General features: G+C 41.6%; 2 protein-coding genes across 2 annotated transcripts; both read right to left on the bottom strand.

Moving 5' to 3' along the window:
* Positions 1-10,417: 10,417 nt before the first annotated feature.
* Positions 10,418-11,229, bottom strand: LOC131927703 (putative transmembrane protein DDB_G0289901). The gene is made up of 2 exons (XM_059283470.1): positions 10,753-11,229; positions 10,418-10,501 (listed from the first exon to the last, which is right to left on the bottom strand). The coding sequence occupies exons 1-2, from the start codon at positions 11,227-11,229 to the stop codon at positions 10,418-10,420; spliced, it is 561 nt and encodes a 186-aa protein (XP_059139453.1).
* Positions 11,230-17,242: 6,013 nt separating this feature from the next.
* On the bottom strand, positions 17,243-17,984 carry LOC131927704 (basic salivary proline-rich protein 3-like). Its single transcript, XM_059283471.1, has 2 exons — positions 17,890-17,984; positions 17,243-17,759 (listed from the first exon to the last, which is right to left on the bottom strand). Exons 1-2 carry the CDS (start codon positions 17,982-17,984, stop codon positions 17,243-17,245), a joined length of 612 nt encoding a protein of 203 aa, XP_059139454.1.
* Between the last annotated feature and the right edge of the window lie 3,556 nt (positions 17,985-21,540).

The raw sequence follows: 21,540 nt of genomic DNA on the forward strand, positions 1-21,540 counted from the left end.
CAATTTTGAAGGGGGTTGTAGGCTGATCGAGGTGTGACGTCATTTTAGGGGGGGGGGTCTGGCTTTTTGTGACGACGTGTGACGGAGGGGAGGGGGAGGTAAATATCAAAAATATCGTGACGTCATTTATGGATGACCCCTTAGTAATACGCCTCTTCTCTATTGTAAAGTGAATAGAGCGTAATACTTTTAATAGCTAGGCTTCTTTATGTCATATTACACTTTTTTACAGGTTCCAAACTTTGTACGTGACACTGCAATTTAAAAAGGTATTTTAAATAAGGAAAATTAAAACGAAAATTTTACAAGTCTTACAAGCGCGCGTCTGTCGCAGTAGCGTAGCGAGGGGGGGGGGGGACATATGTCCCCGGGCGCCGACCTTAGGGGGGGGGGCGCCAAATTGAAAGTTTGAGGGGGGGGGGTGCAAATGAAAAGTTCGAGGGGGGGTGCAAATCGAAAGTTTGAGGGGGGGGGGGGTGCAAATGAAAAGTTCGAGGGGGGGGGATGCAAATCGAAAGTTTGAGGGGGGTGCAAATGAAAAGTTCGAGGGGGGGTGCAAATCGAAAATTTGCTCCCAAGGGGGCGCCAAATTGAAAGTATGTCCCCGGGCGCTGGGAAGGGTCGCTACGCCTCTGGTCTGTCGTGATTCGTCATGGGTCAAGGGGGTTGACCATAAATGACGTCACACGCATTCGGGGAGATGTCCATAAGGTTGTTATGGTGTGTGATGAGGGGGTGGGAAGGTAAAAATCGCCAAAAACGCATGACATCATTTATGGAAGACACCAACATGCGAGCGAAATTTCAATTAATTGGATGTTTAATTAATTTTACGCGTTATTTTCGCACATTGTTAGCGTTCATTTGGTATTATATTGTATTATTTCAAATTTTGAGTAATTTCCGTTGACTGGAAGTAGTAATTTACGATATTTCCAATTTCCAAAAAAAAAAAAAAAAAAAAAAAAAAAAACGCATATTAATTTACGAGAAAAATGGCCCGTTGAGGAAGGATACAACGGGCGCTAGGTTGATAGTGCTGTCTCTTTTCTCTAAACTAAAAGCAAAACCAAAATCACCACCTTTATTCAATTTAACCGGAAACGAAAAATGACATTGAAAACGGATTTTTATCCAGAATCGGTACTTTAATTTATACAAAATAAAGTCATAGGCATATCCCTAAACCATGCACCTAATCTCATTCATGACAAAAGTCGTATTTAGAGTTTCTTTCAGGCAACTCTACTTGGGAGGAGGGGGCTCCGCCCCCCCCCCCCCCACACACACACCCCAAAACATGTCTACCGTCCCATTCAACGAAATATAATTATATAATTTTTCCAGTGTCCGCCCCCTCCCAGAAAATTCTACCCCCGCCCTCGAAAATTTCAAGTACCCCCACCCCTCTCCGGGAAGGAAAAAGTCTGAAAGAAACACTGGTCGCATTTGTAGATCATACAAACTAAAGGAAGAATCTGGGCGGGGCTTCGCCCCTACCGGAAGAGAGGAAAAAGTCTGAAAGAAACACTGGTGTCGCGCTTAGCCACTACCCGAAGAATTGCATTAAAGAAATTGCAAGAAAACCACATTTTAGATTAGACACATTAATTAGGCGGTAATTTTATTATAGAGTATCGATGAAGAAATTTCTTTTGAGTTGGGGAGGGGGGGGGGCTCAGACGTTCTTACGCAGGGGTGGGGCTTCGCCCCTACCCGAAGAATTGTATGAAAGAAACTCTTCACGCAAACCATTTAGATTAGACAAAATTGCCTTTTTATTCAATGTTTACTCGAGAATCAATGACGTCATATTACTGTGTGCACACTCCGGCTTGAGATTATTTTTTACTCTATGCTCAATACGACGTCATATTTCGTTTCCGTCTTACTGTGCATGTTTTTAAATTGCTTGTGTTTTCTCTAGAGCGTTCATGTCAGATACATACATACACAGATAGATAGATACACAGACAGCGAAACTATTATATAGAATAAAGTACTAGTATTCCGCACTATTATACACATATTGTTTGCCGTTCACTTGGTGCGCAATTATTTTTTGTACGAGATTCTATTCTATTTTTAAAAGTTTAAGTAATTAAAAATCATGTATATATCCCGAGTTGCCATCCCCCGTAGTGTTATATAAGAATATTCGAAAAAGTTTAGGGGAGCCAACTCCCGCGTTAAAAAAAAAAGTAAAGCGTTAACATAACAGCAAACTTTATTGAAAACCAAAAAAAAAAAAAATATACGTGATTACAATCTGTAAATATTGAAATAAAGGCGGAGTAATTAAGACAGAAAAATAAACGGTACTAATTTCCCCTCACGTGCGGTGAAGTAGTACCACTAGTGAGTCCAACCAGTACTAAATGGTATAAAGAATTTCACTTGTACTAAAAATAGACATAAGCAATCAAATAATAACCAATTAAAAAAAAATTAAACATTAAATCATATTTTCTTTAAGGTCCCCATCGCACGTAAAGCAGTACCAATACTATCATTTGCTTTCTCCAGAACTGAATATGTAATACGAATGCTATATTTGTCTTGTAGATTTACACTTTATTTTCTTATCAATGCTGGCGCTAGTTGCTCTTTTTTTCGTAGGGCATTGGTAGATAAAAACTCACGTTTGAAGGGCTTATATGACGGGAGCCTAAATGACGGGAGCCTATTTGTCGGGAGCATATAAGACGGGGGGCGATATGTCGCTGGCCATTTTGACGGGGTCGATTTGACAGGGCTCTTATGTCGGTCCGTTTTGTCGGGGCCGTTTTGTCACGCCGAACGCCTAAACCTTGTAGTATATTATGAATGCTTAGTCTCCATGTGACGTTTATGTTTTGAATGTTTCATAAAGCCATGATAGTGTTGACCACTACGCATTGCGGCTTCCCTAGCAGAGTTTCTTTTTCACATTGTCAGGGAAAGTAAAGGCGACAGGGCGTAGTATAATTTTTTTAAAACTAAAATATCGACTTTCAAAAAATAATTCTTGTTACAAAAAAAAAACCTTTTTTTTTTACTTTGGGTCGCTAAAAGTGTTTTAAAAATGTGTCTCAAAAGCTACCAAACACTTTCACAAAATAAAGTTTGTTTTAACTCATTTAAAAGTTTATTACTATAAACTATGTTTATAGTTAATTTTATTACAAGGGGTCATCCATAAATGACGATTTTTGACGATTTTTACCTCCCCCCTCCCCTCCGTCGCACATCGTCACAAAAAGCCAGACCCCCCCCCCCTAAAATGACGTCACACCTCAGTCTGCAAATCCCCTCAAAATCGCAGTTGAATTTTTCTTAAAACATCGATGTTTTTCCAAAATCTTGTCTGAACTCTGTCAACATCCGAGTATTTTAATCAATTCTTATTGCAATTTATTAAAACAGTGTTCTTAAAGGCGATATAACGTATAAAAATCGTTTTCTAACATTGCTTTTATACAATGCAAAAGTGTGACGTCGCATCATCTGACCCCCCCCCCTCCCCCTCATCACACACCGTCACAAAATTACGGACCCCCCTCCCCCCTACGAATGTGACGTCATTTATGTAGTGTTTCTTCCCGACTTTTTTCTCCGGGGGGGGGGGGGGGAGCATAGTCCGGCGCCCGGGGACAAACTTTCAATTTGGCGCCCCCCTCGGGAGCAAACTTTAGATTTGCACCCCCAATCAAACTGTTTTGATAATGCTAAAATGCAGCTAAAATGACATTTTAATTTGTTTTTACAACCCATGTTGACGCCCCCTAAGGTTGGCACCCGTGGACATATGTACTCATCTGCCACCCCCCCCCCCCCATCGCTACGCCTCTGGGGGGGGGGGCTTTTGAAATTTTCGGGGGGGGGGGTCAACATTTTTCGGGGGGGGGGGGGGGGCGGACACTAGTAAAAGATATGTTTACTATATAAAATCCATTTTAAAGTAGGGTCTATTGAAAATAAATTAAATTAAAAAAAAAGCAAACAAACAACAAAAACGTTTACTAACAAACTTTTGTATAATTATGCATTAAAAAGGAGAAAATAAATAATTAAAAAATAAAATAATGTACTATTATTTGAATAACTATAAAGTATAAAGAAAAGCGAAGGTCCCCATTGAATACTTTTCCGATAATTTTAGGAGGCGACCCACACTTTTCTTTTATTTGAATAATTATTTAAATAGTGATCCATTATTAGCCCTATAGGCTATATATAAAGAAAATCTTTTCATTTTCTCCTTTTTTAAAGTGCAGAATTATATAACAACTTGCTATTAATTAATTTTTTTTTGAAATAGTTTATTCCAGCCTAAAAAATAGTATTAAAATTTGGTCGCAGTTTTTTTTCACCATTGGATAAAAATAGGTTTATGTTCTAAATTTAGAATTGAAGAGGATTTCCCAATGTTTCTCAGCCATCTTGGATTTATAACCTCAAAACTAGAAACCGAGGCGCAGACGCCAGATCAATTTTCGCTTTTTATTTTGTGAGTAGCTTGAGATAAATATTTTATTTAAATTAGCCCATTTTAAAATGTATGTTTGTAAATACCAACAACCTACAGCTCAAATGCTATTATTAAGTTATTCGTAACAAAATTAATTTATCAAAGAACATGTAAATGTTGTTTAAATATGTCATGTGTGTAGTAAAAATATAGTAGATCTAGATCTAGTGTAATGGTATTGTAGCCTCCAAATCATGAAATGTGCAATATCACCCGGAGGCGGAGGGCTGTGTAGACTGGAGATTTGAGTGCTCGGTTGTTGTCAGTTGTGGACGTACTACGAGATCTATGCTAGATTCTAGACTAGTTTCACTTGAGGTCCATAGCTCCGTTAGAATTAACATCAGTGAGCAAGTGTTACATTGCTTAGTTAGATCTAGATCTAGATCTAGTTACCTAGTATTTAACTGAAACTGGTAAGTAGGCTCTACTTAATTATTAATTATTTAATAATTATAGGCCTAGATCAAGAGAATCTAGATCTAGATTAGATTCTGATTAATAATATTTTTAATATAAATAAAATATAAAATGTAAAAATAAGTTATTAAGTAGGCCTAGTTGTTACACTAATAATACTAATACACTTCGTGTGCACGTTACAGTTACACTGTCTGTACTTGACTGTACTGTTACTGACTCCTTTGTATTTAAAACTAATCATAACGTGTACTGTAGGATATTCATTAGTCTATTGACTCTATCTATCTATAGTATAGTAATTCTATAGTCTATAGTTATAGTAAAATAAATAGACCACTAACTATTAAACTAAGTATTAAATCTAGGCCTAAATTAAAATTATTTGGTGAGCTAATTTTTTGTGCATTTTAGTACTCATTGAAAGTTATTTATCTTTTAGTTTTTACCATTTTACCAAGTACTAGTAAAATAAGCTCACCCTTAAAAAAAACCTCTAAGTACTAGTGATACAAATATAGTACTACTTACTACTATACTAAAAATTGAATTTAAGTACCCTTCTAGAGATGGCTCTATGGTGCAACATAACTTACTTTACATTTTTGCAATTTTTGATTCAATCCTTTATTATATTGTTACAGCTAAAATTTAAGCTACAATGCAAACTGTACATAATAACAACGATAAAGATTAGTAACAGCTGTATGTGCTACACTGTATCTTCCATTTTAAAAATGTTTTGATGGACTTAATAAATAGATTAGCAAATTATTTGGTATGGCAAATATTGGTGGTTGGGCCGGTCTGATCTTAATTAAACTGCTGTTATAATAGATTTAATTTTGGTTACAAAGACGAGCCCTAACAAACTTATTTATTAATCAACCCAAGAGAATACCTACTGTTTGTAATAATTACGAGCCTAAAAGTAATAGATTGGTATCTTTAAGTTGTCTCTGACTTTAGTCAGCTACAGCTGACACAATTCTGGGTAAACTGACCACTCAGTTGTTTATTTGCATGGGATATAATTTAATTAAATATTATTTTTTTATATGCAAGGGAAGTAATTTACATAAGACTTAAGCATAAAATAAATTGTGCTGACCACCCATTTACATTTACTTCTATGTAGGGGAAGTAATTTAACAAAGCACAGAAAGGGCTTGTTTTAGGCCACAATTATTTATATGTAAGGGAAGTAATTTAAATAAATGTGCTGACTCAGCAGCACATCTGTATGTAGTTAATGTAGGGGAAGTAATTTGAATAAATGGTGTGAATGCATTGTGCATTCTATAATTCTGCCAGTGTCTACAGTAGACAAGTAAAGTACTTATATTTATATGCTCTTGTGTAATTATAGTCCAGTCTAGGCTTACGTTTATTTGGTGTTGGCATCTATGATACAGTGTTTGTCAGTCTGATGTGTCTAAAATGATGTTCTTTGTTTTCTGAATGATGTGTCTAAGATGTTCTTTATTTTCTGAATGATGTGTCTTTGCTGTCTGTGATTAAAAAAGATATTTGCTGAACCTTTTCAAGTATGCAGAAAATAAAAACAAAACAAAAAATAGTGTTATCTTATGCCAAATCAGTTTTGACATGTTGAAAAATCTTGTTCTTGAATTTCAATATTTTATCTTTTAAAGATGTTGCCATTTGCATTTTGAAAAACGTTGAAATAATCCTCCCTGTTGGAGGGAGATAATAACTAGGGGTTTGATTTTGTTTTGTTTGAGTGAGATTTGCTTTTTAAAAAACTCTGCTTTTTGGTCTGTAAGTGCTTTTGTTGATTCTTGTCCTTATTGTGCTGCTTCAGGAAAAAATTAGTAGCTAAAATTAACATAAATCAGATGTCAACCTGTGTGCTTAGATGTTGACTTATATGGGTAACATCATTAGATGTTGACTTACATGGGTAACATCATTAGATGTTGACTTACATGAGTAACATCATTAGATGTTGACTTCCATGGGTAACATCATTAGATGTTGACTTACATAGGTAACATCATTAGATGTTGACTTACATGGGTAACATCATTAGATGTTGAATTACATGGGTAACATCATTAGATGTTGACTTACATGGGTAACATCATTAGATGTTGACTTACATGGGTAACATCATTAGATGTTGACTTATATGGGTAACATCATTAGATGTTGACTTATATGGGTAGCATCATTAGATGTTGACTTACATCGCCGAAATGTTAGACCGCACCACATTTTCCACCCACATCGCCGAAATGTTAGACCGCACCACATTTTCCACCCACATCGCCGAAATTTTAGACCGCACCACATTTTCCATTCACATCGCCGAAATTTTAGACCGCACTACATTTTCCACCCACATCGCCGAAATTTTAGACCGCACTGCATTTTCCACCCACATCGCCGAACTGTAAAGATCACACACGGAGATCTGTTCTCTAGAGATATGAAAATATCTGTCCTGGGCTCTAGAGAGACAAAGATACTATCTGTGCTGGGCTGTAGAGAGACAAAAATATCTGTGCTGGGCTCTAGAGAGACAAAGATAATATCTGTGCTGGGCTCTAGAGAGACAAAGATACTATCTGTGCTGGGCTGTAGAGAGACAAAGATACTATCTGCAAGTATCGAACACATATTCGCGTTCTTCATCAAACAAAAATAAAACGCGTTGCCTTTTTTTTATAGTTACAGTCTATAAATACAATTAGTTTGTGTGCGTGTCTAAAATCGTGTTGTGTGCGCGTGAGTACCCTGAATGATCTCCCAATTGATATGGAACACCTGATTTTTTGTCAGTCTGGAGTAAATATTGTCAGGCAACCCGAGACACGGGCCACTGATGGCGGCAGATTGAGCTGCCCTAATTGCGGTTACACAGGCGCCTGGAGTTATCCCGCTCCGTGCTGGAGCAACGGCCGTGACCTTTGTCGTTGTTGAATGTTCGTGTCGTTTGTTTTAAGGGGGGGGGGGGAGCCCAGCGGGGTTGATTGCAGTGGATCATTATTTAGTGGGTGTAGAGCTCAGGATAAATTAGATCCACCGGGTGAAGACTGTGCATGTTGGCGGTCATGTTTGGTATCCGGCGAATAGACTGGGGAGTATGGGTTAGGTTGTCATGTTTGGTATCCGGCGAATAGGCTGGGGAGTATGGGTTAGGTTGTCATGTTTGGTATCCGGCGAATAGACTGGGGAGTATGGGTTAGGTTGTCATGTTTGGTATCCGGCGAATAGACTGGGGAGTATGGGTTAGGTTGTCATGTTTGGTATCCGGCGAATAGACTGGGGAGTATGGGTTAGGTTGTCATGTTTGGTATCCGGCGAATAGACTGGGGAGTATGGGCTAGGTTGTCATGTTTGGTATCCGGCGAATAGACTGGGGAGTATGGGTTAGGTTGTCATGTTTGGTATCCGGCGAATAGGCTGGGGAGTATGGGTTAGGTAGTCATGTTTGGTATCCGGCGAATAGACTGGGGAGTATGGGTTAGGTTGTCATGTTTGGTATCCGGCGAATAGACTGGGGAGTATGGGTTAGGTTGTCATGTTTGGTATCCGGCGAATAGACTGGGGAGTATGGGCTAGGTTGTCATGTTTGGTATCCGGCGAATAGACTGGGGAGTATGGGTTAGGTTGTCATGTTTGGTATCCGGCGAATAGACTGGGGAGTATGGGTTATGTTGTCATGTTTGGTATCCGGCGAATAGACTGGGGAGTATGGGTTAGGTTGTCATGTTTGGTATCCGGCGAATAGACTGGGGAGTATGGGTTAGGTTGTCATGTTTGGTATCCGGCGAATAGACTGGGGAGTATGGGTTAGGTTGTCATGTTTGGTATCCGGCGAATAGACTGGGGAGTATGGGTTAGGTTGTCATGTTTGGTATCCGGCGAATAGACTGGGGAGTATGGGTTAGGTTGTCATGTTTGGTATCCGGCGAATAGACTGGGGAGTATGGGTTAGGTTGTCATGTTTGGTATCCGGCGAATAGACTGGGGAGTATGGGCTAGGTTGTCATGTTTGGTATCCGGCGAATAGACTGGGGAGTATGGGTTAGGTTGTCATGTTTGGTATCCGGCGAATAGACTGGGGAGTATGGGTTATGTTGTCATGTTTGGTATCCGGCGAATAGACTGGGGAGTATGGGTTAGGTTGTCATGTTTGGTATCCGGCGAATAGACTGGGGAGTATGGGTTAGGTTGTCATGTTTGGTATCCGGCGAATAGACTGGGGAGTATGGGTTAGGTTGTCATGTTTGGTATCCGGCGAATAGACTGGGGAGTATGGGTTAGGTTGTCATGTTTGGTATCCGGCGAATAGACTGGGGAGTATGGGCTAGGTTGTCATGTTTGGTATCCGGCGAATAGACTGGGGAGTATGGGTTAGGTTGTCATGTTTGGTATCCGGCGAATAGACTGGGGAGTATGGGTTATGTTGTCATGTTTGGTATCCGGCGAATAGACTGGGGAGTATGGGTTAGGTTGTCATGTTTGGTATCCGGCGAATAGACTGGGGAGTATGGGTTAGGTTGTCATGTTTGGTATCCGGCGAATAGACTGGGGAGTATGGGTTAGGTTGTCATGTTTGGTATCCGGCGAATAGACTGGGGAGTATGGGTTAGGTTGTCATGTTTGGTATCCGGCGAATAGACTGGGGAGTATGGGCTAGGTTGTCATGTTTGGTATCCGGCGAATAGACTGGGGAGTATGGGTTAGGTTGTCATGTTTGGTATCCGGCGAATAGACTGGGGAGTATGGGCTAGGTTGTCATGTTTGGTATCCGGCGAATAGACTGGGGAGTATGGGTTAGGTTGTCATGTTTGGTATCCGGCGAATAGACTGGGGAGTATGGGCTAGGTAGTCATGTTTGGTATCCGGCGAATAGACTGGGGAGTATGGGCTAGGTTGTCATGTTTGGTATCCGGCGAATAGACTGGGGAGTATGGGCTAGGTTGTCATGTTTGGTATCCGGCGAATAGGCTGGGGAGTATGGGCTAGGTAGTCATGTTTGGTATCCGGCGAATAGGCTAGACTTGGGAGTATGGGTTAGGCTTAGCTCTCCTGTCTCCTTCACTAGCGGGTTAGGGGCTGGAGAAGCGAATGTTCTGGGTAGTTTTGGATTATTTTAACTTCTTGTACAGTGGCGGGTTAGGGTATAGGGCTAGCATAGAGGGTTAGGGTTAGTATAGAGGGTTAGGGTTAGTATAGAGGGTTAGGGTAGAGGGTTAGGGTAAAGGGTTAGGGTAGAGGGTGTGGACAATGCCAAATGTCGACAACTCGTCATTGTCCGTTTTACATTGAATAGCCTAAGTAAACGAATTGCCTAATAACATCAAGAACAATTCGCCCCCCCCCCCCTTCATAATGACCAGACATGGCCCCACAAAGAATTTTCCCTGTAAAGTTGGGCCACCTAGGCATGTCCCCTTGTCTCTGTAAAGTTGGGCCACCTAGGCATGCCCCCTTGTCTCTGTAAAGTTGGGCCACCTAGGCATGTCCTCTTGTCTCTGTAAAGTTGGGCCACCTAGGCATGTCCTCTTGTCTCTGTAAAGTTGGGCCACTGTGGTATACCTGGACACATTAGGCGCAATGCAAGTAAATAACCGCAGGTATATCCATAGACTGTGATAAAATGTAACACTGAATTTGTTGAGTGACCATCAAATAGGTTGAGTGACCATCAAATAGGTTGAGTGACCACCAGAATAGGTTGAGTGACCATTAGAATAGGTTGAGTGACCATTAGAATAGGTTGAGTGACCATCAAATAGGTTGAGTGACCACCAGAATAGGTTTAGTGACCATCAAATAGGTTGAGTGACCTTCAAATAGGTTGAGTGACCAATAGAATAGGTTGAGTGACCACCAGAATAGGTTGAGTGACCATTAGAATAGGTTGAGTGACCACCATAATAGGTTGAGTGACCACCAGAATAGGTTGAGTGACCACCAGAATAGGTTGAGTGACCATTAGAATAGGTTGAGTGACCACCAGAATAGGTTGAGTGACCATTAGAATAGGTTGAGTGATCACCAGAATAGGTTGAGTGACCACCAGAATAGGTTGAGTGACCATCAGAATAGGTTGAGTGACCACCAGAATAGGTTGAGTGACCACCAGAATAGGTTGAGTGACCATCAGAATAGGTTGAGTGACCACCAGAATAGGTTGAGTGACCACCAGAATAGGTTGAGTGACCACCAGAATAGGTTGAGTGACCATCAGAATAGGTTGAGTGACCATCAGAATAGGTTGAGTGACCACCAGAATAGGTTGAGTGACCATTAGAACGGAACATTCTTGTTATTCCCATGTACCTCTATGTGTGCATATATTAGCCATCGCCCCCTGTGCGAGCCGACAGCCGGATGTAACAATCTACTATTTCCCAAACATTTGCCCACGTCGAAGCAGCCCTAGATAAATGAAGATTTAAAAAAAAAAGTTCCCTAACAAACTCCCATTTAAAACACACGTTCGCCGCACTAATCAGGGCGCTGTGTGCTCGCCCTCCCGCGCCGGCCTGATATGACGCAGCGTGGGGCGATCTTGGCATCACGGGCTGTGACGTCAGTCAGGTGCCATTCACCGACCCTCCTTTTCCGTGTAGAAGGTTACGTCATAGACTGTACAGACCATTCCCAGTTTATCACCTACCAGACCTACACGGATACAATGAAGCAGGTCTCCGGCTGTCATCACGCGCAGACCTACACGGCCACAATAAAACGTTGTCTCCGCTAGTCGGGTCTACTCGTCCTGTCCTGGCAAGGGAATAATGGTACTCAATTCTTGGAGACCTCGAGCAGCCCTCGTGTCCCGGCTGTAGCAGTCCTCTTGTCCCGGCTGTAGCAGCCCTCGTGTCCCGGCTGTAGCAGCAGTCCTCGTGTCCTGCTACCGAGCAGTCCTCGTGTCCTGCTACCGAGCAGTCCTCGTGTCCTGCTACCGAGCAGGCCTCGTGTCCTGCTACCGAGCAGGCCTCGTGTCCTGCTACCGAGCAGTCCTCGTGTCCTGCTACCGAGCAGGCCTCGTGTCCTGCTACCGAGCAGGCCTCGTGTCCTGCTACCGAGCAGGCCTCGTGTCCTGCTACCGAGCAGTCCTCGTGTCCTGCTACCGAGCAGTCCTCGTGTCCTGCTACCGAGCAGGGAGCTGTTGACTCGCTAACACCGGCTGACATTTCCCTCAGATAAATCTTTTTTCTCCCGCTTAAATCGGTTACAGTGAGAGGCTCAAATAGGATTTTCTTTCATAACTCCCACAGCCCCCCCCCCCCCCCGGTACCCACGCCATACGTTGGATTGATAAAAATACCCGTCTCATGAGCACAGATAAGAGCATTAAATGCGACGGTATTAAATTGTGTATCTTTATATCATTAGTTGTATTTCATCCCGGCTCTTTCATTTCGTCTTATTTCCTCCCTTTGTGGCGGCCATGTTTGCAGATAGCAGATACCTATAAAGGCTAGTCAGTAGAACCCTCTAAACTCTAAACTATTTCATTTTTTTTACGCCATCTTTTTAGCGTGTATATGTTAATCACACACATAGGTTTATAGATTGTTTTTTTTTGAAGTAAAGGTATATATATATATATATATATATATATATATATATATATATATATATATATATATATATATATATATATATATATATATATATATATATATATATATATATATATATATATAGACATATACACTTCTATGCACACGTAATGCAATGGACTATTCTGACAGCTAATATCTTCTCCTACCTCCGTGTGCCCCCCACCCCCACCCCCCGATGCATTGATCCCGTGGGTCGGTCAATACCGCCACAGCCAACGACGCGGGGATCGCAGGAGCTCCAACGTCATTACGGTCTGTGACGCAATGCGCGCGCTGCCGTGCTAGATCGTTACATCAGCACTGATCAACTCCGGTAAAGGTATTACCTGTGGGCTGGCTAATCGTCTAGAACCTTTAGACAGTACTCACCCTCCGCTCTCGCACGGGACCATTCGTCGCTTCATATATATATATCTAATATATAAAGCTCAGTTCTGTAACGTGTGGCAAAAAAGTTTGTCGTTGACAATTCTATGGATTTAAGTGTTAGATTTTTTATCGTGCTCATAGTCTAAATGTACGAGTCAAAAAATTACCATTGAAAGTCTTTAAAAACAATTTTCATTCTATTTACTTAGAAGAATAATTTTCAATTATGAACGCGACATAAAATTTTTAAAAAGTGTATCGACGTTTACAAAATTTCTAAAATTGTGTCGGAAATGTATTGACTGCACAGTTACTTCCCTTTAATAAAAAAAATTCTTAAGAAGAAAGAATTTACATTTTATTACTTTGTTTTTGGTGTTAAGAAAAAAAAAATAATTACATAATTAGCGGGGATTGATTAAGTGCAATGTCGTTAGGTATTTTTAACACTGCCTTTTATTTATTCTATACACTGAACATACTGTTCAATATTTTTTTTTTAAATCAATAACATTTAATAAGCCAGGTCCTACAAATCCTATATGTTTATTTCTTTCCATTTACGGATAAGCTTGGAGTATTATCATTTTTGTTCACTAAATTGAAACAGGCGCGTCCGCCGGCGCCCTTGCACGGTTCGATTTGGCACCCTGGGCTATCATGTGAGCGCTATGCTGCATAGTTTTGTTTTTAACAGTGCGATAGACTATGGGTAAGAAAGGTTACTATAGTCTTTAAGTGAATCAAATCCGGGCGTCCTCCGGCACCCCGACAGGGTGCTATTTGGCGCCCCGGGCCTTCCGGTGCACGCTATGGTATATACGTTCGCGTGAGTTCAAAAGACTATGAATAAGTTATGTACTATAGTCGTTTACTAAGTTCAATCAGGCGGTGACGTCATGGTGCGTCCTCTGGCGCCCAGACAGGGTGCTATTTGGGGTCCCGGGCCTCCCGTGTTCGGTTTCGCGCCTACGTTCATTAAAGTGAGTGCAAAAGACTATGAATAAGTTGGGGTACTATAGTCGTTTATTAAGCTGAAACAGGCGATTCCGCCTCGGGCTAGACTCTGAGCACTGTGCGTTTATGTTCGCGTTAGTGTTTTCTTTGTGTTTAGGTTGGGTTTGCGTTAGTGGTTGCGTTTTGATTTGGTTCGTTTTTGTTCTTTCTTTTTTCGTTTTCGTTTGTGTTTTATTTTCTTTGCGTTTGCGTTTGTATTTGTGTTTGTGGTTGGTTTTGCGTTTGTATTTGGTTTGTTTTCGTTTGTTTTTTCGTTTGTGTTTTTTTCTTTGGGTTTTTGGTTGGTTTTGCATTTGGATTTGGTTTGTTTTCGTTTGCTTTTTCGTTTGTTTTTTTCTTTGTGTTCGTATTGGTGTTTGTGGTTGTGGTTGGGTTAGTTGTTAGGTTTTTGTTTTCGTTTGTATTTGTAATTGTGTTAGCGTCATGTTTGCGTTTTGTTGTTTTGGTTTTGGTTTGGGTGTGCAATGCCGGGTTTATGATGATTACTAAACACACAGGTAATGGTCTTTAACAGAAAGGTTTTTCACAGAAGCCAGAGCAGGGCCTGGCCGGGACGGCTAGTATATATATATATATATATATATATATATATATATATATATATATATATATATATATATATATATATATATATATATATATATATATATATATATATATATATATATATATATATATATATACTATGGATATATATATATAGATAGATTGAGTAACATGGGTGGGGCATGGCGCAGGGTAAATGGACTGTTTAAAATGATAGCCCCTTGACAGAGTACTCCTGTACGTATTTAGTAAATCTTTCATCAAAATATTTGTTACAAGTTGTAAATGGCAGCCTATATCACTAAAACCGGACTTTTATCATCATCTATGGTAGCCCATGACAATAAAGTGTCTATGTTTATCATCATTTATAGTGCCCCTAATGTATACATATTCTCATGATATATTAAAACCAATAAAGTTGCCTGTCTCGCAACAGTCGCCATTGTGGTGCGCGTGATTTCCTGTCTGCGGCCGCCGAACATTTGGCGTGATCACTCGGCTTACCCGCTATTGAGTGACAGCGCCGAATAGGTTCATCTTTATTTATTTACTCAGTTCGTCCTCCGGGGGGGGGGGGGGGGGGGGGGGTAGGGTCGTCGTGAGCCGCTTATCTGTCGCAGCCCCCCCCCCCCTGTGTTTTAGTGACATTCTAGTCAGCAGCTCTTTATTGAGCAGGGGGTAATTAGACCGTTGATGGAGACACGCCCTTCCTCCATTATCGTGCTGGTAGATGCGCTAGAGGATCGGTAAGGAGGTCTATGCTGGATGTCGGGCCTGCCATCCAGCTCTGTCAGCCGGCTTCAATTAGAATACACAGTTTTTTTAACTGCTGAATGATGTGGTGTCTTTAAATAGTTGTTGTGGAAACTGGCGTCATAGCATGTCATTTTCTAACCCCGGATGATGTAAGTATGGGCTATGTCAGAGACATTGTTATACATGTGAGTCAGATTGTTATACACGTGAGACAGACTGTTATACATGTGAGACAGATTGTTATACATGTGAGACAGATTGTTATACATGTGAGACAGATTGTTATACATGTGAGACTGTTATACATGTGAGTCAGATTGTTATACACGTGAAACAGATTGTTATACACGTGAAACAGATTGTTATACACGTGAAACAGATTGTTATACACGTGAGACAGATTGTTATACACGTGAAACAGATTGTTATACACGTGAAACAGATTGTTATACATGTGAGACTTATTGTTATACATGTGAGACTTATTGTTATACATGTGAGACTTATTGTTATACATGTGAGACTTATTGTTATACACGTGAGACAGATTGTTATACTTATGGATATAAATCAAACCACTTGGGAGCTTGTTACCATTGGGAGCGTTGGAATTGTTCAACCCTTGTTGAGTTCACAGGTTTCTATTTCTTTTACCATTGTACACGTTCAGGGCGATTTATTGATCGCATTGACCAGTGATTTTAAAAGATATTAAAAGACATGTTGATACCTGCTTGACAAGACCTACCTGTCTACATCCTGTGGTCAATGACTGCTTGACCAACATACCTATCTGTCTACATCCTGTGGTCAATATCTGCTTGACTAGACCTACCTGTCTACATCCTGTGGTCAATACCTGCTTGACCAACAGACCTATCTGTCTACATCCTGTGGTCAATACCTGCTTGACTAGACCTACCGATCTACATCCTGTGGTCAATACCTGCTTGACTAGACCTACCGATCTACATCCTGTGGTCAATACCTGCTTGACCAATAGACCTACCTGTCTACATCCTGTGGTCAATACCTGCTTGACCAACAGACATACCTGTCTACATCCTGTGGTCAATAACTGCTTGACCAACAGACCTACCTGTCTACATCCTGTTGTCAATACCTGCTTGACCAAAGACCTACCTGTCTAAATCCTGTGGTCAATACCTGCTTGACCAAAGACCTACCTGTCTACATCCTGTGGTCAATACCTGCTTGACCAACAGACCTGCCTGTCTACATCCTGTGGTCAATACCTGCTTGACCAATAGATTTACCTGTCTACATCCTGTGGTCAATACCTGCTTGACCAATAGATTTACCTGTCTACATCCTGTGGTCAATACCTGCTTGACCAACATACCTATCTGTCTACATCATGTGGTCAATACCTGCTTGACAAGACCTACCTGTCTACATCCTGTGGTCAATACCTACTTGACCAACATACCTATCTGTCTACATCATGTGGTCAATACCTGCTTGACCAATAGATTTACCTGTCTACATCCTGTGGTCAATACCTGCTTGACCAATAGATTTACCTGTCTACATCCTGTGGTCAATACCTGCTTGACCAACAGACCTACCTGTCTACATCCTGTTGTCAATACCTGCTTGACCAAAGACCTACCTGTCTAAATCCTGTGGTCAATACCTGCTTGACCAAAGACCTACCTGTCTACATCCTGTGGTCAATATCTGCTTGACCAAAGACCTACCTGTCTAAATCCTGTGGTCAATACCTGCTTGACCAAAGACCTACCTGTCTACATCCTGTGGTCAATATCTGCTTGACCAACAGGCCTACCTGTCTACATCCTGTGGTCAATACCTACTTGACTAGACCTACCTGTCTACATCCTGTGAACCGCGCCTATCTGACACGACTGCGGTCGGGTGAACTTGGACAGACGTCATTCATGAAATCGACATAGCCGTCTTATCCTAATGGTAAAATCAATGTCGTGTGCCATCCCTTGATGCTACTAACATATTATTGGGGACATCAGCGGGGATCGAAAGGGTTGCCAGGCAACATTACATCAGGCGCCCTCGCCAAGGGGAGCCACCCTCTGTAGGGGGAGCCACCCTCTGTAGGGGGAGCCACTTTCTGTAGGGGGAGCCACCCTCTATAGGGGGAGCCACCCTCTGTAGGGGGAGCCACCTTCTGTAGGGGAGCTACCCTCTGTAGGGGGAGCCACCCTCTGTAGGGGGAGCCACCCTCTGTAGGGGAGCCACCTTCTGTAGGGGAGCCACCCTCTGTAGGGGAGCCACCTTCTGTAGGGGAGCCACCCTCTGTAGGGGGAGCCACCTTCTGTAGGGGGAGCCACCTTCTGTAAGGGGAGCCACCCTCTTTAGGGGGTGCCACCCTCTTTAGGGGGAGCCGCCCTCTGTAGGGGGAGCCACCTTCTGTAGGGGGAGCCGCCCTCTTTAGGGGGAGCCATCCTATATAAGGGGAGCCACCTTCTGTAGGGGAGTCACCTTCTTGAGGGGGAGCCGCCCTCTTTATGGGGAGCCACCCTCTTTAGGGGGAGCCACCTTCTGTAGGGGGAGCCATCTTCTGTAGGGGGAGCCATCCTATATAAGGGGAGCCACCTTCTGTAGGGGGAGCCACCCTCTTTAGGGGGAGCAATCCTATATAAGGGGAGCCACCTTCTGTAGGGGGAGCCACCCTCTTTAGGGGGAGCCATCCTATATAAGGGGAGCCACCTTCTGTAGGGGGAGCCAGCCTCTTTAGGGGGAGCCATCCTATATAAGGGGAGCCACCTTCTGTAGGGGGAGCCACCCTCTTTAGGGGGAGCAATCCTATATAAGGGGAGCCACCTTCTGTAGGGGGAGCCACCTTCTGTAGGGGGAGCCACCTTCTGTAGGGGGAGCCACCCGACACTTAATCACGTAACTAAGCAGACCTGTGTGTAGCTCATTTAAACAGTGCACGCCGCTTTTACTTTGTCATTGCGTTTGTTGAAATCAGAGACCCCCCCCCACCCCCCGCCCATCCATCGTATCATTGAAAGTCTAAAATAAAGTAATATATTTTAGTTGGTCATTGCGAACATGTCCTTCTAACATACTGTAAAATAAAAACATTGGTACTTTCATATTGACACCACTGAGTTGCCATGGCAACATACCTACAACAATCTACAGTAGGTCTGCTATGGTCGCTCGTTACACACACTGCCCACAGTAAAACCTACACAGTACAACCTACACAGTACAACCTACTCAGTACAGCCTACACAGTACAACCTGCACAGTACAACCTACACAGTACAACCTTCACACACTGCCCACAGTACCACCTACACATTACAACCTACACAGTGCAACCTACACGGTACAACCTACACAGTACCACCTACACATTACCACCTACACATTACAACCTACACAGTGCAACCTACACGGTACAACCTACACAGTACCACCTACACATTACAACCTACACAGTGCAACCTACACGGTACAACCTACACAGTACCACCTACACATTACCACCTACACAGTACAACCTACACAGTACAACCAACAGACACTGTCCACACTACAACCACCCTTCCCCCCCCCCCCCTTTAAAAAAAATTGTACTAACTACCTTATGTCTCCCAATTGCTGAACTTAACCGCCATTATGTGTAGGCGTTTTGTTTTAAAGGGTTATTGATTTTTGATGGGTTCTTTGTGCGCCTCTCAACCCGGAAGTAAAAGATTTGTGGCTAAAAATAGAACATCTGACTGGCTTACCAAGATAAAAGACATGATTGTATCTACATGTTTACTTTAGAGATGATTGCGTCTCCATTCTACTCTAGACATGATTGTTTCTCCATTCTACTTCAGACATGTTTGTGTCTACATTTTACTTTAGACATGATTGTATCTAAAGTCTACTTAAGACATGATTGTCTCCATTCTACTTTAGACATGTTTGTGTCTCCATTCTACTTTAGACATGTTTGTGTCTACATTTTACTTTAGACATGATTGTGTCTAAAGTCTACTTTATACATGATTGTTTCTCCATCATTCATGATTGTGACTCCATCATTCATGATTGTGACTTCATGTTACTTCAAGGTCATCACGAGCAAGAGCCTGACATTTTCTTGATGGCTTTTATCTACACTCTGTGGCTGACTTCTCTAAATTAGATGACCAGTTGACCGTCGCTGGTAGTGGTAAACACGTGTGTACACACGTCGCTGATATACACGTGTGTACTCACATAGCCGATATACAAGTGTGTACACATCGCTGATATACAAGTGTGTACACACATGGAAAAGCCATGAGCATGTAAAGTACAATGTTTCCGGTACAATGTTTCTGGTACCCGGCCCAGAAACTACGTCTAGCTGTAGTTGGTGAGGTCTTGGGGAAATGACACGTTTAATCAGGAAACAAGTAGCTCACATTTGTGAAAAAAAAATACATGAATGAAAACAGACTACAAAGATGTTATAGTGTGGCATTTGATCACCACCCACCATAGGTTACATACAGGCGGATACAGTTTAGATACAACCTATGTTATAGACAAACAAGGCTAACGTAATAACTGCATCAAAACTCCATAACTGCATCAAATTAAATATAAAAATAACGTTAGCTTCTGAGTAGCTCAGTTGGTATTAAAAAACCAGATAAACAGTCTCGCCGAACAATGGAATAATTGTACTAATTCTGTTGAGAAGCCGGCCGCCATTGTTTTATTGCTGTTCCCACACGTTAACCTGCATGATTTCCGTGTGATCGAATTGAAAGAAACCTAATCAAACTACTGGCTTGTTTATCTAGTGTTGTACTTAACATGGTGTTTAGAATCAAAACATTTCACGTTTATCTAGTGTTGTATGTAAACTTGGTGTTTAGAATCAAAACGTTTCACGTTTATCTAGTGTTGTATGTAAACTTGGTGTTTAGAATCAAAACGTTTCACGCAGGAATAAAACCAACTGAATGCGTTTTGTTTCCCCTGTTTTGATTATACTTTTTAACAATTTGTCTGGCGCCTTGTTTTGTCTGTTAAACATTGTTTAATATCTTTCAAAGACATTTAGATGTCTCAGTTTTTTTTTCCTCTGATGGCATTGGCTCCGAGTTAGATGTCTCGCAATATTTTCTCAGATGGCGCCCGGTTCGGAGTTTAGATGTCTCGCAGTTTTTTCTCAGTTGGCTTTGGTTCGGAGTTTAGATGTCTCGCAATTTTTTTCTCAGATGGCGCCCGGTTCAGAGTTTAGATGTCTCGCAGTTTTTTCTCAGTTGGCTTTGGTTCGGAGTTTAGATGTCTCGCAATTTTTTCTCAGTTGGCTTTGGTTCGGAGTTTAGATGTCTCGCAATTTTTTTCTCAGATGGCGTCCGGTTCAGAGTGTAAATGTCTCGCTGTTCAGAGATGGCGTCTGGTTCAGAGCGTAGATGTCTCGCAATTTTTTTCTCAGATGGCGTCCGGTTCAGAGTGTAAATGTCTCGCAGTTCAGAGATGGCGTCTGGTCTGAAAATTGTATCGCGACTTCGGGAATCATAATGCATCAGAGTACTAAACTCAACAGTAACAATTAAAAATATCCGATGTTCCGCATGGAGGAATTCGTTGGAAAAAATACTTGTGCTTGTTTCTATACTCAGCACGTCTATGGACAGTCGTTGTTTCTATACTCAGCACGTATGTAGATCTATGGACAGTCGTTGTTTCTATACTCAGCACGTATGTAGATCTATGGACAGTCGTTGTTTCTATACTCAGCACGTCTATGGACAGTCGTTGTTTCTATACTCAGCACGTATGTAGATCTATGGACAGTCGTTGTGAGGCTGACGGTTGCAATAGTTTTCTTTATTTGTTTGTTTCTCTGTTTGTGTGTTTGATACTGAAGTATATTTTCCTCAGCCATATATCATACAACCAGAACCCCTAGTCAAAAAATTTCAAATTAAGTTGTGAATAGTTAACAAGACATTTACATTTTTTTATTTTATTTTCTCAACAGTATATCTTGGATTTTTATAACGTTTGATTTAGCATACATTCAAGGTAAGTCTGTATGGTAATTCTAATAGTTCCTTTATATCGAGTGGTTCTTTTCTGTCGTAGTGGTTCTTTTCTGTCGTAGTGGTTCTTTTATGTCGTGTTGTTTTTCTATTTTGCCGTAGATGTTCTTTTCAGTAATACTATGTGTTTTGCAATAATGGACCATAAACATTAGTTGGTAGCGTGCATCAGTGGTCCTGGCTGGCGTCCGATCATTTATTCACGTTAATCCCTGTGAAATCTTACCATCAATCGTTGGGTCCCACGGGGTCA

This window comes from Physella acuta, unplaced genomic scaffold (genome assembly GCF_028476545.2).
Source record: "Physella acuta isolate Inbredline_101_S28 unplaced genomic scaffold, ASM2847654v3 ptg001433l, whole genome shotgun sequence".
Taxonomy (NCBI): domain Eukaryota; kingdom Metazoa; phylum Mollusca; class Gastropoda; family Physidae; genus Physella; species Physella acuta.

Coding starts and splice junctions, on each gene's coding strand:
- LOC131927703 (XM_059283470.1), bottom strand. CDS start 11,229: ATGTTCCGTTCTAATGGTCACTCAACCTATTCTGGTGGTCACTCAACC. Junction 10,502..10,752: donor GTCACTCAACCTATTTGAAG/GTCACTCAACCT, acceptor TAATGTGTCCAG/GTATACCACAGTGGCCCAAC.
- LOC131927704 (XM_059283471.1), bottom strand. CDS start 17,984: ATGGCTCCCCCTAAAGAGGCTGGCTCCCCCTACAGAAGGTGGCTCCCC. Junction 17,760..17,889: donor GGTGGCTCCCCCTACAGAAG/GTGGCTCCCCTT, acceptor CTCCCCCTAAAG/AGGGTGGCTCCCCATAAAGA.